Source organism: Acinonyx jubatus, chromosome C1 (genome assembly GCF_027475565.1).
Source record: "Acinonyx jubatus isolate Ajub_Pintada_27869175 chromosome C1, VMU_Ajub_asm_v1.0, whole genome shotgun sequence".
Classification (NCBI taxonomy): Eukaryota; Metazoa; Chordata; class Mammalia; order Carnivora; family Felidae; genus Acinonyx; species Acinonyx jubatus.
The window spans coordinates 13146449-13162557 of NC_069381.1; the positions used below are offsets into that span (position 1 = coordinate 13146449).

The window sequence follows — 16109 nt, forward strand, 5'->3', positions numbered from 1 at the left end:
ACCTGAGCCGAAGTCAGACGCTTAACTGACTGAGCCACCCAGGCGCCCCCAGAAAAGTGCATTCCCGACGAGCACCCCAGTGGCTCCCATGCCTGTGACGTTCAGAATCACGATTTTGACCGCGAGGGAGAGAAAGTGGGTCCCTGCTGCTGGTCACCGGTGGAACCGCCCGCGGAGCCTGACTCCTGGGGAACCACACCTGGTGGGTGAACTCAGGTAGGTAAAACTCTGGACTCTGGAAACAGGGATACAAGTCCCTACTTACAAGCCAATTGACATGATCTTAGGGCTGCCATAAAATGGGGGTGGGTGGGGCGGGGGACAAGTGCATCTCTCCCAAACGGTGTGGGCATCGGAGGAGACTCTTCCGGACTTCCCACCTCCGTTCTCTCCGTGGCACCCTGGCAGGTGTCCACGACTGTGCCCGGCCCGTACGGGTCAGCGGAACAGGGTGCACTTTGACCCACGGCCTGTGTGATAAAGGCCAAAGGAGACACGCAGAAGAACAAGAGACCTAAAGAAAGGAAAGACGACCTCAGAGCAAGGCATGTGAGGCACGGCCTTGGACCCGACTCCGAAGGGCTGGAGGGGTGAGGACCCGCGAGGAGGAAGGAGGCCGTCCTGAGCCCCAGCCAGGAGCCTGGCGCTCGAGGCGGCGGACAGATGAGCTTGAAGGGTAAGTTTATTTACTTATTTTGAGGGAGACTGAGACAGCACAAGTGGGGCAGGAGTGGAGAGCGATGGAGAGAAAGAGGATCTCAAGCAGGCTCCGCACCGTCAGCATGGAGCCCGACTCAGGGCTCGAACTCCCAAAACTGTGAGATCACCACCTGAGCTGAAACCAAGAGCCGGACGCTTAACGGACTGAGCCGCCCAGGCGCCCCTTTTCTCATCTGTTAAACTGGGACCCACAGCACTGGTGAGGACCTCGGCCCCTCACCTGTTTTCAAGCGCAAGGATGTGCCCTTGATCGTTAGATCAAGGTTAGTTGCCTCGATCTGCCTCGATCTAACTAACACCCTGTACCTTCCCCATCTGCTCTCAGGAAGGCCCAGACGGAGGGCGGAGGCATTCAAAGCCAGATCGGGTGGCTTGGCCGCAGTCCCTGGCCCAGCCTTCTCTGCTGCTAACTGCGGGCCTCCCCGCGGGGACAAGCAGACCCCAACGGGAAGGAAACCAGCAGGGAGGATCTCGTGCCACACCTGCCGTGGCTCCACCTGTCTCACAACCCACCACACCCAACACTCCTAGCCCTACATACAATAACCAACCCCGGGCGCTTCCGGGCATCAGGTGACTGTTTGGTCAAGAGCTTCCTCCCTATTTGTGTACCTGCTGGACACTCCTAACATCTTCCAGCTGCTGCTGGCTCGGGTGGCCGATCACAAGCTCAGGCCCCGGGGCACAACCCCCACCCCCGCCCCCAGGGAAAGCGTCGAAGGATCCGCCAGCCCCGAGCCCCAGTGGCCACCTGCTGCCCGCTCAAGGTTACCTTGCTCCAACTCCTCCAGTGGCCGGCCGGAGCCAGCCCAGAGCCCCCTCCGGGTCAGCCCAGCTCCCGCAGGAACCAGGACAATCATTAATCGGATTCTTGACATTCTTTGGCCCCAGGTCGGCTTGGGAAGCATGCTCCCCGGAAGAGGAGGAGCAGAGTCCCAGGACTGGCATTTGGACATGCAGCTGGCAGGCAAGGTGGTGCTGTCGGCCGCCGCGCTGCTCCTGGTGACCGCAGCCTACAGGCTGTACAGGTTGAGGCCCGCCCGGGCCCCGCTGGGGGACAGGAACTCCAAGGCCGAGGAGAAGGCCGAGGGCTCCGGGCAGCCGGCGGACCCGGGGGCTGTTCCTGGGGCACCACACCGGGCTCTGAGACGCCGGAGGGGAAGCAAGGGGGCCGGAGCGCCGCTGGGCTGTGACCAGGAAAGTCAGGGGGGCTCCCGAGTCCCGGCAACAGGACGCTCTCCCGAAGTCGCAGAAGCCCAAGAGGCTCGGGAGCGTGAGAAGAAGGGCGCTGGTGTGGAAGCGGGTGGGCAGGGCCTTGTCTCTGAGCTGGTACCCCCTCGCTGCAGTGGCCAGGAAGCCGGAACAGCTGTTGGCGGTAAGCCCGAGCCGCCCCACCACCCCACTGTGGGCGATGAATTCCAAAGCTCCCCACTTGGCCTCGCTGCGGCAGAGGGGAGCAGGGTGGGCAGGGCGCCCACTCCATGGCGGGACGGCGGACCCCCGGGACAGCCAGGGCTCGGGGAGCGGGAGTCCCCCGCCACGAGCCTGATGGCCCACACGGAAGGCGAGCGTGACACGAACAGGAGCTGGGTCTTTCCTCGCAACAGGGGGGTCCACGGGGAAGAGGCCGGGGCCCTCCAGGCGGCCGTGGACATGGGCCTGACCCTGCACCAGCGGGAGGGAGCCGCCGGTGCCTCCTATACCTACTCGTCTGTGTCCCGGGTTCGCGTGGAGGAGAACTTCATTCCTGAGAAGGTGGAGGGGATGGGGCCCAGGCTGAAGGGCAAGGTGTACGATTACTATGTCGAGTCCACTTCCTGGGCCACCTCCAAGGGCCGGCTGGCCCCCAGGACAGCCGCCCCGGCTGAGGCTCCACTCCCCGGGCCCCTGCCAGGCGCCGCCCCGGGAACAGAGGCCGCTTCAGGAGGCCGGGAAAGTGGAGCCGAAACGCCCACCTCCTCCCAGCCGCGGCCGTCGCCCCCCACGCAAGGCTTCGGCAGGAAGGAGAGCCTCGTCCGGATCGTGGAGAACCCGGAGCTCCAGCTCCAGCTCGAGGGCTTTGGGGCCCCCGCTCCGTCCTGCCCAGACCAGAGCGCCCCGCCTGGCCACCCCCTTCCCCAGGCTTCTCTTGGGTCCAGCTCGGCCGGAAGCAGCCGGGAGGCCCACGTGCAGCTCGTGGCGGGGACCAACTTCTTCCACCTCCCGCTGGCCCCCGGCTCAGCGCCAGACGTGTACCTGGATCTGGGCAACTGCTACCAGGTGCTGACCTTGGCCAAGAAGCAGAAGCTGGAGGCGCTGAAGGAAGCGGCCTACAAGGTGATGAGCGACAACTACCTCCAGGTCCTGCGCAGCCCGGACATCTACCGGTGCCTGAGCGGGACGGAGCGGGAGCTGATCCTCCGGCGCCGCCTGCGGGGCCGCGAGCGCCTGGTGGTGGCGGACGTGTGCCCCCAGGAGGGCTCCGGCCGTCTCTGCTGCTACGACGAGGCGCAGGACGCCTGGCACCCGCTGGCCCGCCTGCCCCCCGAGGCGGTGTCCCGAGGCTGTGCCCTCTGCAGCCTCTTCAATTACCTCTTCGTGGCGTCCGGTTGCCGGGGGCCCGGGCACGAGCCCTCCAACCGCGTCTTCTGCTACAACCCGCTGACCGGCATCTGGAGCGAGGTGTGCCCGCTGAACCAGGCCCGGCCGCACTGCCGGCTGGTGGCCCTGGACGGCCACCTGTACGCCATCGGCGGCGAGTGCCTGAACACGGTGGAACGCTATGACCCGCGCCTGGACCGCTGGACCTTTGCGCCGCCGCTCCCCAGCGACTCCTTCGCCCTGGCGCACACGGCCACGGCGTGTGCGGGCGACGTCTACGTCACGGGCGGCACCCTGCGCTACCTGCTGCTCCGCTTCTCGGCCCGGGAGCAGCGCTGGCGGGCCGGCCCCACGGGGGGCGGCAAGGACCGCACGGCCGAGATGGTGGCCGTCAACGGCTTCCTCTACCGTTTTGATCTCGACCGCCGCCTGGGCATCAGCGTCCACCGCTGCAGCGCCAGCGCCCGCCTCTGGTACGAGTGCGCCACCTACCGCACCCCGTACCCGGACGCCTTCCAGTGCGCCCCGGTGGGCGACCTCATCTACTGCGTGGGGCGCTGGCGCTTGCTCTGCTTCCTGGCCGACCACATCTCGCCCAGGTTTGTGCCCAAGGAGCCACGGAGCTTCCCCTCCCCGCGGGGCACCCTCCTGCCCGCCGTCCTGACCCTGCCCGTCCCCGACGCGCTTCAGACCAGGGTCTAGCTACCCACCCCCCGCCCCCCACCCCCCCCCCCCACCCCCCGCTGGACTTCTGCTGCCAAACTGGAAGCAAAAAGCACCCCTGCCCGCCACTCCGTGAGCCATCTCTGGGCGAGCAGGCAGCTCGGGAATTCCGCCCGCGTGAGGGGAATGCTAACCCTACCCCCTCCGCTGGCCGGGGCCTCGGATGCGTCTTTGCTGTCCGCGGGGTGCGCAGGCGCCGTGTGAAAATAGAACCAGGGCCCGGCGTTGCTGAGGGCAGCACCGTGTGCGGGGATGAGTGTCACCTTGCTTCAAATCTGAATTCTTGGGGGAAGGGGTATCAGGACCCCGCCAAAGTCCAGGGGCACAGCCTTACTGCAACCACAGTTCAGGTGCCAGCGGACCCCCATAGGGTGGAGGTGGGCCAGCCCTCCTTAAGCCACTAGGCTCCCCTCCTAAACAGAGCCCCTACCTCTAGGGTTCCCAGAAGCACCTGGAACGCTCAAGGAAGGTGTTTCTGGCTGTGCCGGGAGCCCCGGGGAGCCCCAGGGGGCCCAGCCAGAGGAGAGATGGTTGGAGAAGTATGACAGCTGTAGTTGGAGCTGACCGTGAACTCTTGCCCGCAAAGCAAATTGACCATTGCCCACTTCTCATTACCTAGGATTCTGGTATACCCGAAGGAGGAGAAACCTCCAGTTAGCAGCCACTTGAAAACCTACACCTTGTACTGGTCTGCTAAGAACACCAGTGATTGCCACATATGGGGTCTCAGAAGAGGGAGGAGAAGATGTGATCTGAGGGCCACCGTCCTCCCGGGCCCCTGCTTCGGCCCGTCGCTGGCTGGCCGCTGACTCCCTCCCCAGATCTCAGAGCCTGCACAAGACTTCATCCAATCAACACAGCCCTGACATCAGGGGTGGGGGGCGAGAGAAGTCACTCCCAGGCACCCCCGCAGGGCTGGGGAGGGACAATGGCACAACTTGCTCTCCCTGTGCCATGTGATCACCTGGTGTGCCTGGTTAGATAGGAGACTCGGGCGGGGGGGGGGGGGGGGCGGTCCGTGATGGAGCTGAGGAACCAGAAAATGCTAGTGGGGCATCAGGACACTGGGATCTCCTCCCACATCAGGGGTGGTAAATTTGCAAAGAGCAGAGACCCTCCAACCTCAGGAAGTTGCCCGTTCTTCCCGGAGGGAAGAGAGAGAGACTGGTCCAATCTATTGCCACAGCCCTGTTCCCTGGATGAGGATGATGCATGCACAGACAGAGGCGGGTGATGCTCTCTGTGCCATCCGGGAGCCAGGGCAGCTGGGACCACCTCTAAAGTGACAAGCAGCCTGGAGGAAAGAGGTAGAGATGGGGTGCCCCAGGGCAGGCCTGACAAGCAGGGAGCTAAGAATGCTTTGGACTTCAGTGTTCCTACCTTGAAAATAGGAAGGACCAGCCATGGCCTTCTCTGGCCAGAGAAACGAGAACACTTAGAGAAAGTTCTCCCCAAGGCCCCCTGGGGGGTCTGGGCAGCAGCTTGTGTTCACCGCAGCTGCTGGGCTGAGCTGGGGTCTTCCTGGAAAAGGCAGGGTTAGAGCAAGGAGTAACAGGGAGGTTGGCATGGAGATGAGAACTTTTATTGGGCCGCTCGAAGCCATCCTCCCCGTGCCAGGGCCTGGAAGGCGAGGCTGCCTGGTATTTATTCTTAAGTTGGAGGTGGGGAGAGGAAAGTGAGTCGGGGCTATGGCCGGAGCCTGGTGACCCCCCCACCCCCCCGCCGAGGCCTTGCTCAAGCTCAGAGCTGACACTCAGGCATGAGCCTCCAAGAGACCCTTGGTGGGGAAGCAGGGGTAAACTCAGCAACACGACTACTGACAGCAGCATTGGCATCACAATGCCAGGCTGTGGTTTCCTTGGGAGGTGGACGGGCTCTGGCAGCTGAGGGCGGGTGGAACCAGATCCAGCCCCCAAGGGCAGGCCTCCATCGAGGAGCCAGCTGATGACTAGACCACAACCAAGCAGGGGGACTGTTGGGGGAGGCTTCAAACTGAGGGGGAGCTCAGGATCCCTCTGGAACCCTTTCAGAGCCCCACTGCATACACATGGCTGGGACTAGGGAGTCCCATCCAGAGACAGGGCAGGAGAGCTTGTTCCAGGCCCAGGGATGGTGGGTGTGGTCTTCATGATGAGTGCAGCGCTGAGATCCCATCTGCCTCCCTGTGGTCCCTTGCAGACATCACTAATCGACTGCCTTATCTTTTCCCACTGAGCCTCAGAACCGGTTCAACCCAGGGCCCTCAGCCATCATCGCTGATAGACTAGAACCGGTGTGTTCCTCGTTGCTGGCCTGGGCTCCAGAACTGGCTTTAGGGAAGTGAGTGGTCAGGGCCATTATGGGAGACAGGGTAGTTCAGGTAGACCACAGAGACCACCTGGGGCCATGGCAGTCAGGATTCACCGACAGAACGTTCAGGCTGCGCACTGCTCCAGGCACTGTGCTGGGGATGCAGCAGGTCCCTGCCCTAACTGAGCCTGCTTTCCGGTGAAGGAAAACAGGCCGTTTTTAAAAATAAATGTATAGAAAGAGCGCCTGCGTGGCTCAGTCGGTTAAGCATCCGACTCTTGGTTTCGGCTCAGGTCATGATCTCGAGGTTCATGGGTTTGAGCCTGGCACTGGGTTCTGTGCTGACACTGCAGAGCCTGCTTAGGACTCTCTCTCTCTCTCTCTCTCTCTCTCTCTCCCTCCCTCCCTCTTTCTCTGCCCCTCCCCCCTTTCGCAAAATAAGTAAACTTAAAAAATAAAAAAATAAATTTGAAAAATATTAGTACACAAACAAATGACAAGCACCCATGCTGCTCACGTGCTGGGAAGGCAGAGAAGGCAGCGAATAGTGTGATCAAGTCTCCCTGATAAGGAGACAGGGAGCAGAGCCCTGGATGGAAATCTGAGACGTGCACCAACCAGGGCTGGCTCAGGGCTGGGGAGGGAGGGGGCAGTTGGGGGGGAGAGGGGAGGGGGGCGGCTCATCAGCCGGCCAGGGAGGGCAGGGCTGCCTCCAGGGAGCACCGCCCCGGGGCGTGAAGAGCGCCTGTCCAGCTGTTGGGCTGTAACCATTCACACGAGGGAGACGATCCTGTGTGGCCAAGGTTGACCAAAGAGGCTCTTTGCGCATGGTAAGCTACGTCCCCAGGAGAGAAGCGGGGTTCACACATTTCAGAGTCCGGATCACACAGCGATGCCCTGTCTGGGCATGTGGCTGGTGTCAGCCCGCCTGTCATACTCCGTGGGGTCAGAGTCTAGGAATTCCACTTGACCTTCTTTAATAGCCTCGTCTGTCGACCTCTGGCCCTCAGCCTCACAGGGACCCGTGTGTCATTTGGCTACTCCCTGGGTCATCAGTCCTGCGCTCCCGTGAAGGGTTTCTTCTTGAAGACAAAACAAAAAAACAACGCCTTGAAGTTGGGGTTACATTCTTCATTAGGCCACCCACGGCATTATAGGAAAGAAACTTGGAAGACAGACAAAGGACGCAAAGATCTCACCAGTTTCAACACCCGGAGACAACCCCCCCTCTGGTGCGCGTCCCTCCGACCTGTCTCTTCGGAGCAGAATTTCCGTTTGGCTTGATTGTCGCCTAGGTGTGATTCTGCTGAATGTGCAATTCAGCTGCTTCGTTTTTCCACTTAGCTTTTTAGAATACGCATTTCCCATGTTGCTACAAACCCTCGGTAAACGCCGTTTCAGTAGCCGCACAGTGCCCCATGGAGTGGCCGTACCACGCTTTATTTAAACAGTCCCCCCTCCTGTCGGGCCCGTAGATTTTTTTTTTCCCCCTGTTGGTTTCTTTTTCCATCGTAAATAAACGGTCCTTTGTTTTCTCGTTCCTCTCTGTCTGGGGCCTCCATCAATATTTACAAGGGGAGCTCAGTCTAGGGCTCGTCTGGAAAACACAGTTGCTGAAGCGAGTGGAGGCCACAGCATTTGCCTAGGGCTGTAGGGCTCGGACTATAGGGCCCCGGGGCTGCCTTTGGAAACGACCCCCTCCCGGGAAGGCAAGGCTGTCTGGAGGGGCCACCCCAGGTGCCTTCTGGCGTTCCTGGAGCCGAGAGGTAAGGTAGGGGCCATATTTATAGAGCTCCGCTCTGAGCATACCAGGCACTGGACTAGACGCTTTGTGCACATCACTTCGTTGATCCTGACAACAACCCCATTTTACAGGGGAGGAGACTGAGGCTCACAGAGTTGAAGGAAACTCACCTTTGTGGCAAAGTTCAAAGACCCTCAGTTTCCTTCAAAGTACACTTGAACCTGGCCGCCTCACTCTCTGCACAATGCCCTTTCCATCCCCTTATCTTGGGGCACGAGGGGTGGGGGGCGGACTTGGCTTCAGCCAATCCCCCTGGGCTTCCTCCGACCCCTCCCCCACTCACACCCAACACGCATGCTCTATCCTCAGACTTTCAACTCAAAGACATGCTCAAACTCTGGGATCCTCGATGTCTCTATCCGGAAAATGGGTCTGCCACCGCCAGCCTCGAGACGATGTCGTGTGAACTAGCAAGACAACGGATGTAAAGCACCGGGCCCAGGGACTGCTCCAGAGTAGGTCTGGGAAGGACCATCGCCTTCTGCAGGGGCCACTCAGAGGAGGAGACCCACTCCCCTTTGAGCCTCCTGGCCCCAGGGGAAGGTTGTCTGACATTTAAGCTGCAGGAGCCCAGTCTGGTTTGACAAGAATTGGCGGGTTGGGGGAGGGCTGGGACGGGGTCCAGTTATTCATATTGTACACCATCCAGGGTTCTGAGAATCTGAGCCTGTGCTCTCCTCCACAGTAAGTGGCTTGCTGATTTGGGTGTCCCCGGGCTCAAAGCATTAAGCGTTTTCCCAGTGCATTGCACGGCGCAGAGGAGTTTCACGAGCCGAGCCGCTCAGAGCTCTCCGGAAACCTCGAGAAGGTGCAACGGGGAGGGGGCTCCTTTCTTTTACAGATGGGGGTGAGAGACCCTCGGAACCACCCGACCGCTCTGCGCTGTGTCTGGCCTGCAGATATTTAGGGGGGTGACAGGTGCCCCTCACTTCCCGCCTTTGCCATCCTTACCTGGAAGAGCCTTATGGCCCCAGGGCTGCCCTGAAGTCCTCTGAAGCTGTGGCTGCGGCCAGGAGGGGCCTCTGAGGCGAATGTGAGGCTCGGTGGAGGCAGGGGATGGAACGCGAGGGCGGAGGTGCCTGCAGGGGGAGATTAGGAGCGAGGCTCTCGGAGCAGCCACAAGAAAGGACAGCTGGAGGGCAATCTCTACAAACAGCTCTCTGGAAAGTGGGATGTAGGTCCAAATAAAACAGCCATCAAGTCCGGGGTTGCCTTTTGGTGCATGGGGAGGAAGTGAAGGCACGGATCTCATACGGATGACAATAACGGTGTCCCCACGCCAGGCTCTGTGAAACAATGCACCGTCCTTCCCGCCCTCGTGGAATCCGCATGGGGACACCACTGCCTGAAAGTGATCATCTTCATGACATAGGGGAGGAGACAAAGACAAGGCATTTCACAAAAAACTAAAAGTCACCAAAAGAAAGCAAGAAAGCGAGAAAGAAAGCAAAAAAGAAAACTAAAAGAGATCGGGGGCACCTGGCTGGCTCAGTCAGTAGAGCATGCAGTCTTGATCGCGGGGTTGTGAGTTCAAGCCCTCACATTGGGGGTAGAACTTACTTAAAACAGAAGAGAGAAATCTAATCTCTGTCAATACGTTCAGTGAACCCACAATGCACTGTACTTGCGCGATCTCGTTTTATACTCAAAACAACCTGGTAGATGGTAAAGTGGTCAAATTCTCCCCATCTATCAATTCCTCCACCCCTTGAATCTGGCCATGGGACTGTCTCCAGATAGCTCAGGCACGAGGTTTGCGCTCTTGTGGCTCCTAGAAACCCTGAGGCCGTCGCCACGCGAGCAAGCCCAGGTTAATCAGCTGGATGATGAGCTGTGTGGCCCAGTTACCAGCTCCCTCAGTCAGTGGCACAGCAAACGCCCAAGAGACTGGCCCCCAGCTGACCCCAGATGCCTGCCTGAACCCAGCCCCAAATGCCAATCCACTGATTCAGGAGGGAAATAGAAGGTTGTGGTTTTAAATCGCTACATTTCGGGGTTTGCAACTCAGCAAGAGGTGAGTGACCCATCAGCCCTGTGCTGTAGGCACGATTACCACCATTTTAGGCTCAAGGAAGCTAGGATTCGAGAAAATCAAATAACTTCCCCAGGATCGTGCAGCTACATGGTGGAGAGGCTGGCACGCCACCCCAGGTCTGCCTGACTCCAAATCCTGCACCCCTCATTCAGCCACACGGTCTGTGCTCTGTTCTAGCCAAACCCGGGGCACTGGGATTCCTCCCGGGGGCCTGGCCACGGGGCTTGGTCACCACCAGGACCCAGGACCCAAGGTCTGCAGGGGACGTCTCCGAACAATCAGATCAGCTCCTGAGGGCCAGGACCTGCTCTAAGCACCTGACTGCCGTAATTCTTTAATTCTAAAGACAACTCTGGGTGTTAGATACTTCACTGTTGCACAGATGAGGAAACTGAGGCACAGAGAGTTTAAGTAACCTGCCCACGGTTGCATAGCCAGGATGTGATAGAGCTCATGAACCCCAGGGAAACTCCAGTGCTGTCGGGAGATGAATCAGCTATGAACAAGGGAGAGCTCTGCTTCCTGCCCTCCTGTAACACCCCCCAACCCCCACCCCCGACCAGAACTCTAGCATCAGCGGCCTTGCTCACTGGTCTTGTTCGTACAGATAGCGGGAGCTTAGTGACGCTTTCCCAAAGAAAGAATAAGGCAAGGACCCATCCATGAGGCTACCTGCTTCCAGGCTGCTTGGACCCCCTCTCCATCTCCAGGGACCTAACCCCCTGCTGATGACTTTGTGGAGCATCCCTAGAGCACCCCGGCACAAGTTGGGTCCCTGGGGGCGAGGGTTGCAAATCTAAAATCCTGAAGCCACCTGCCGAGAGCCATGACCCTTCTCGTTGCCTCACCCCACACTTGCACTCACTGAGTTTATACAGAGATTTCAACTCTTTCGTCATCCCATTTCACAGATGACATAAGGGAGGCCCAGAGAGATCTCGCAGCCGTGATGTCGATGCCCATCCTTCAAGGTCTTGGAAGTATGGTGTCGGCTTCCCGCCGCCGACAACCCCCACTCGTCCGTCAGGGCACCGAGCGCTGCACGCGTAACCCCCACATCGCCCTCCTCTGCCTGCAGGTCTCCTGGGCCCTGGGAGCTCTCGGTGGGCAGCAAAGAGGTCTTGCCTGCCTCTGTCATCAGTGCCAGCGCAGAGCAGCCACACAGCATGGCTCAGAGGAAGCTACAGCTCAGCTATGTGCTTATTCAAAACACCTCGTCAAGTACTGTGATGGGGTACTTGGGACTGCCCGGCTGGGTTGCCCTCGTGTCTCCCAGGAGGACTGTTTTATACCTTCTGTCCTCTCCCGAAACACCCCCCCACACACACGCTGGACACAGTGTCGGGGTACAGAGAGCCCCTCGGTCCTTACAGGGCAGGGCACACCTGCTCCGTGGCAATTATCGGCACCTACGTGCTGCCCAGGAGTCCTCCGGTGCCCCCGCTCCAGGTTGGCTGGCCCTTCCCGGGGAGGTATCGCCCCCTGGAGGAGCCCAGCTGCCAGGAGCTGGTGTATCAATACCCCAGCTCCCTCCACCCTGGGTGGATAGAGGCCTCATGCTCCACACTGGCTCCCTTGATGATGTGGCTTTAACAGAGTCACTCCAGTTCTCCCTGCCTACTCTCCCACCTGCCCTTCCTTCCTCCGAGAGACCGTTAGAGGACACACACCCTCTCCCCCTCCAACGCATCCTTTCTTAGGACTTCTTTAGGGCCAGGGATAGCCCTGCTCTGACACCAACATCCTCCCCCCATCTCCTGCGTTGTTCCAGGCGGCATTCAAATGATTTGCCCGAGAGTGCGATAAATAGAAACCACGAATACACTTTCGAAGGTTAAAAACACCACGCACATAGGATGCCTCTTTATTTGTAATGAGTGCCAAAGAGATGTGGTGTCTCTGTGTTCCTGAAAACAGCGTATCCTCTAAAGATTTGTGATTGTTTTTCCCGCAATCGTGTTTATGCTATCACAGTCAACAATCTTTGCTTTGTAGAAAATATGAGGGTTAGCTTTAACTTGGCCTCAATTTGAATCATAATAAATTCTGACTGAACTCTTAAAAAAAAAAAAAAGCTTCCTGTTACAGAATGTTTCTCATCTGATCTGAAGGAGCCAAAATCTGGGATTGTACCTGGAAACATTTAAACCTGTGCCTGCTATATTTTAGCAGGTGGATTTGACCTCCCAAGCCTGGTCTCTCTCCCCTGGACCACACAGTGGGGCCGGACTGGGGGAATGATGGCAAATCAGGGCAGCATCAGCCCCCCAAAACCCCAGGAAGGTAATGTCTTTAGTACAGCTTGTCCTTGGCTTTTTTTAAGTTTTGTTTTTATTTAATTTTGAGAAAGATACGAAGAGCAAGTGGAAGAGGAGCAGAGAGAGAAGGAGAGAGAACCCCAAGCTGACTCTGTGCTATCAGCCCAGAGCCCGACGCAAGGCTTGAACTTATGCACTGAACCGTGAGATCATGAGCAGAGATGAAATCGAGTTGGATGCTTAACCAACTGAGCCACCCAGGCGCCCTGTCCTTGCCTTTTTAAACTCATTTTGTAAATGTTTATTTCATTTTTGAAAGAGAGAGACAGATGGGGAGGGAGGGGTGGGGGGAGACAGAGGATCCGAAGTGGGCTTTGCACTGGCAACAGAGAGCCCGACACGGGGCTCAAACTCATGCACCTTGCGATCAGGACCTGAGCCGAAGTCGGGCGCTCAACTGACTGAACCACCCCAGCCGCCCCTTAAAATGTTTATTTTATTTTTTAAACACATTTTTGTGTGTTAAAAATGCACACAACACAAAATTGGCTATCGTAGCCACTTTAAATGCTTTTTTGTTTTATTTTATTTTATTTTATTTTATTTTATTTTATTTTATTTTATTTTATGTTTTGAGAGAGAGAGAAAGACACAGAGTGTGAGAGGGGTAGGGGCAGAGAGAGAGAGAGAGGGAGACACAGAATCTGAAGCAGGTTCCAGGCTCTGAGCTGTCAGCACAGAGCCCGATGTGGGACTTGAACTCATGAACGGGGAGATCATCGCCTGAGCCTAAGTCGGATGCTTAACCGATGGAGCCCCCCAGGCGCCCCTATCACAGCCATTTTAAAGTGCACAGCTCAGTGGCATTAAGTACATTCACCATGCTGTGTGCTCACAGTTCATCTGATTGCAAAAGATATACAAACATTTATTGTAGAACATACAACTGGAAAAATACAGAGAAGCCCCAGAGAAGACAGTAGAAATCACTCCCACTCAGAAATAATCAATTGTTATTTTGACTTTTTTAGTTCCAGGCTCTTGTTTATTATCCATAATTTTAAAATTAAAGAAAAAAAGAAAGGGATCTTAGTACGTGCTGTGTAACCGATTTTTTTCTCCTATCGGAATTTGTGACTACTTTTGAGTAAAATACATCACTGGGTTTCTTTTTGTTGCGGGAGGGGTACGCAACATAAAACATGTCATTTTGGGGGCACCTGGGTGCCTCAGTCGGTTGAGCGTCCGACTTCAGCTCAGGTCATGATCTCACAGCTTGTGAGTTCGAGCCCCGCGTCAGGCTCTATGCGTCGGGCTCTATGCTGACAGCTCGGAGCCTGGAACCCGCTTCGGATCCTGTGTCTCCCTCTCTCTCTGCCCCAACCCACTCGCATTCTGTCTCTGTCTCTCTCAAGAATGGATAAACATTAAAAAAAAATTAAAAAAAAAAACCTTGTCATTTTAACCATTTTTAAGCGTACCGATCTCTGCTCCACCAGCACAGACCATTGGGAATGTGCCTTACGCACAAAAACACACTGGTTTTCATTCATTCCAGAGAATCCAGCAACCAACACAGAGCCCAGCTCAGCGGGATGCTTCGGGGCTAAAGAATCAGTAGCGGCTTTCTCAAAACCCAGCATTCTCTTCCTCATTAATTCGGGGGAAAGACTAGGGAGAGAACGTTCTCTCTGTTGTCTGCAAACTTCTTCCATCCTTACGCTAAAGTAATTCCTTTCGGTGCTTTCACAAAAATATAGTTTGGAAAAGGCCAAGGTATAAAACACGTTAATGATTGTGCTACATTATGGGGTCTAATTAGGCAATTATGGGCACTTACAGTGATGTGGGCTCAAGTCGTTGTAAGATTCATAGGGATGATCGCTACAGGATGTGTACATCCAGGACAGGGGCTGTGTTTAAGGAGCCTGGGGCTGCAGGGACACAGGGGATGAGGAGAAGGAGGATGCAAGGTTGGGAGACCCGGGCTGGTGGAATGAAAAAGAAATCTCCTTTCCAGGAGGCAGGGAGATCAGGCTAGCAAGTCAGCGCAGTTTGACAGACGTGAGTTCTTGTCCTTCAGTCATCAGGGGTTTATTAAACTTGACTCCCTGCGAGGCGCGAGGGTTACGGCTGTGACCGGTTGGGCACATTGTCCTGGGGAAGCCAGGAGTGCACAGGTGAACAGCTACGTGAGCTAATGGCAGATTGGCATCAGCTCAGTGCAGGAAATAAGTGTAGTGATGGAGAGAGATGGGGGGGTGGGGCATAGTCCTCAAGGTGGTTTCTTGGAGGACGTGACATTTAAGCTATGATAGGAAAGACGAGAAGGACTTGACTGGAGGAAGGACAGGGAAAGAGAGGGAGGGAGGGATGGAGACAGAGCACGCTCACAAAAGGAGGAACATTCTGGGAAGAGGGGGCCCAGGAGCAAAGGCCCTGTGTCCTTGCCCAAGAGAGAGCCACAATGGCCAGAAAGGTGGTTGGAGTGGGGACCAGCCAGGTCATAGAGGGAAACGTCAATTTCCGCTAGGATGGCTTGGATTTGAATCTCAGCCCAATGAGAAGCCCTCGGAGGATTTTGTTTTGTTTTGTTTGCTAACAAACCTTTTCTTTCAGAAGAGTTTTAGATGCACAGAAGAGTGGCCAAGATGATAGAGTCCCCATAGACCACACACCCAGTGTCCCCGTTGGTAACATCTAATGTTAGTATGGTACATTGGTCACGACTACGGAACAGACACAGACACATTGTCCTTAACTAAAGTCCATACTTTACTCAGGTTTCCTCAACTTTTACCTGATGTCCTTTTTCCGTTCCAGGATTTCACCCAAGATACCACGTTACTTTCAGAGGTCATATCTCCCGAGGCTCCTCTTGGTGGTGACAGTCTCCTAGACTTTTCTTGTTTTTGATGACCTTGACAGTTTTGAAGGGGACTGGTCAGGTGCTTTGCAGACCATCCTTCAGCTCGATTTGGGCTAATGGGTTCCTCGTGGGTTATGAGTCACTTAACCGGGATTCTGGGATAAAGACCACAGAGGTACAGTGCCCCTCTCATGACATCATACCAAGGGGACACGACTTACACTGTTGGCTTTGACCTCGATCATCCGGCTGACGTAGCGTTTGTCAGGCTCTCTGCTGGAATGTTACCCTCTCTTCCTTCTTCCCGTGGTCTACCCTTCAGAAGGGGTCTCCACGAAGTAGCTCCATAAATTATTTGGAATTCTTCTATATGGATTTGTCTCTTCTTCCCTCATTTATCTGAAGAATTATCTGGAAAAATTATCTGTTTATGTCAGTAGAGACTCAGAGACATTTACTTTGTACTTTGGGTTAATGGCCCAATACTCCGATGTTTCTTTTGTTGCCTAAGTTATGCCAGCTTCAGCCACTAGGACCTCTCTCAAATGATTCCCGTGTCCCTTTTATTTATTTATTTACTTAATTATTAAAAAAAAAATTTTTTTTAACTTTATTCATTTTTGAGAGACAGACACAGTGCATGAGCGGGGAAGGGGCAGAGAGAGAGGGAGACACAGAATCTGAAGCAGGCTTCAGGCTCTGAGCTGTCAGCGGGGCTCGAACTCATGAACTGCAAGATCATGACCTGAGCCGAAGTCGGATGCTCAACCGAATGAACCGCCCAGGGGCCCCATTTTTAGTTAGTTAATTTTTATTTTTTTTATTTTTTAT

The 16109-nt window shown here is 56.2% G+C and overlaps 1 protein-coding gene across 1 annotated transcript; it reads left to right on the top strand.

The window, feature by feature from the left end:
* The first annotated feature begins 1626 nt into the window (after positions 1-1626).
* On the top strand, positions 1627-5858 carry KLHDC7A (kelch domain containing 7A). The gene has a single exon (XM_027060263.2). It carries the CDS (start codon positions 1627-1629, stop codon positions 4000-4002), a length of 2376 nt encoding a protein of 791 aa, XP_026916064.2. The 3' UTR covers positions 4003-5858.
* The last annotated feature ends 10251 nt before the right edge of the window (positions 5859-16109 follow it).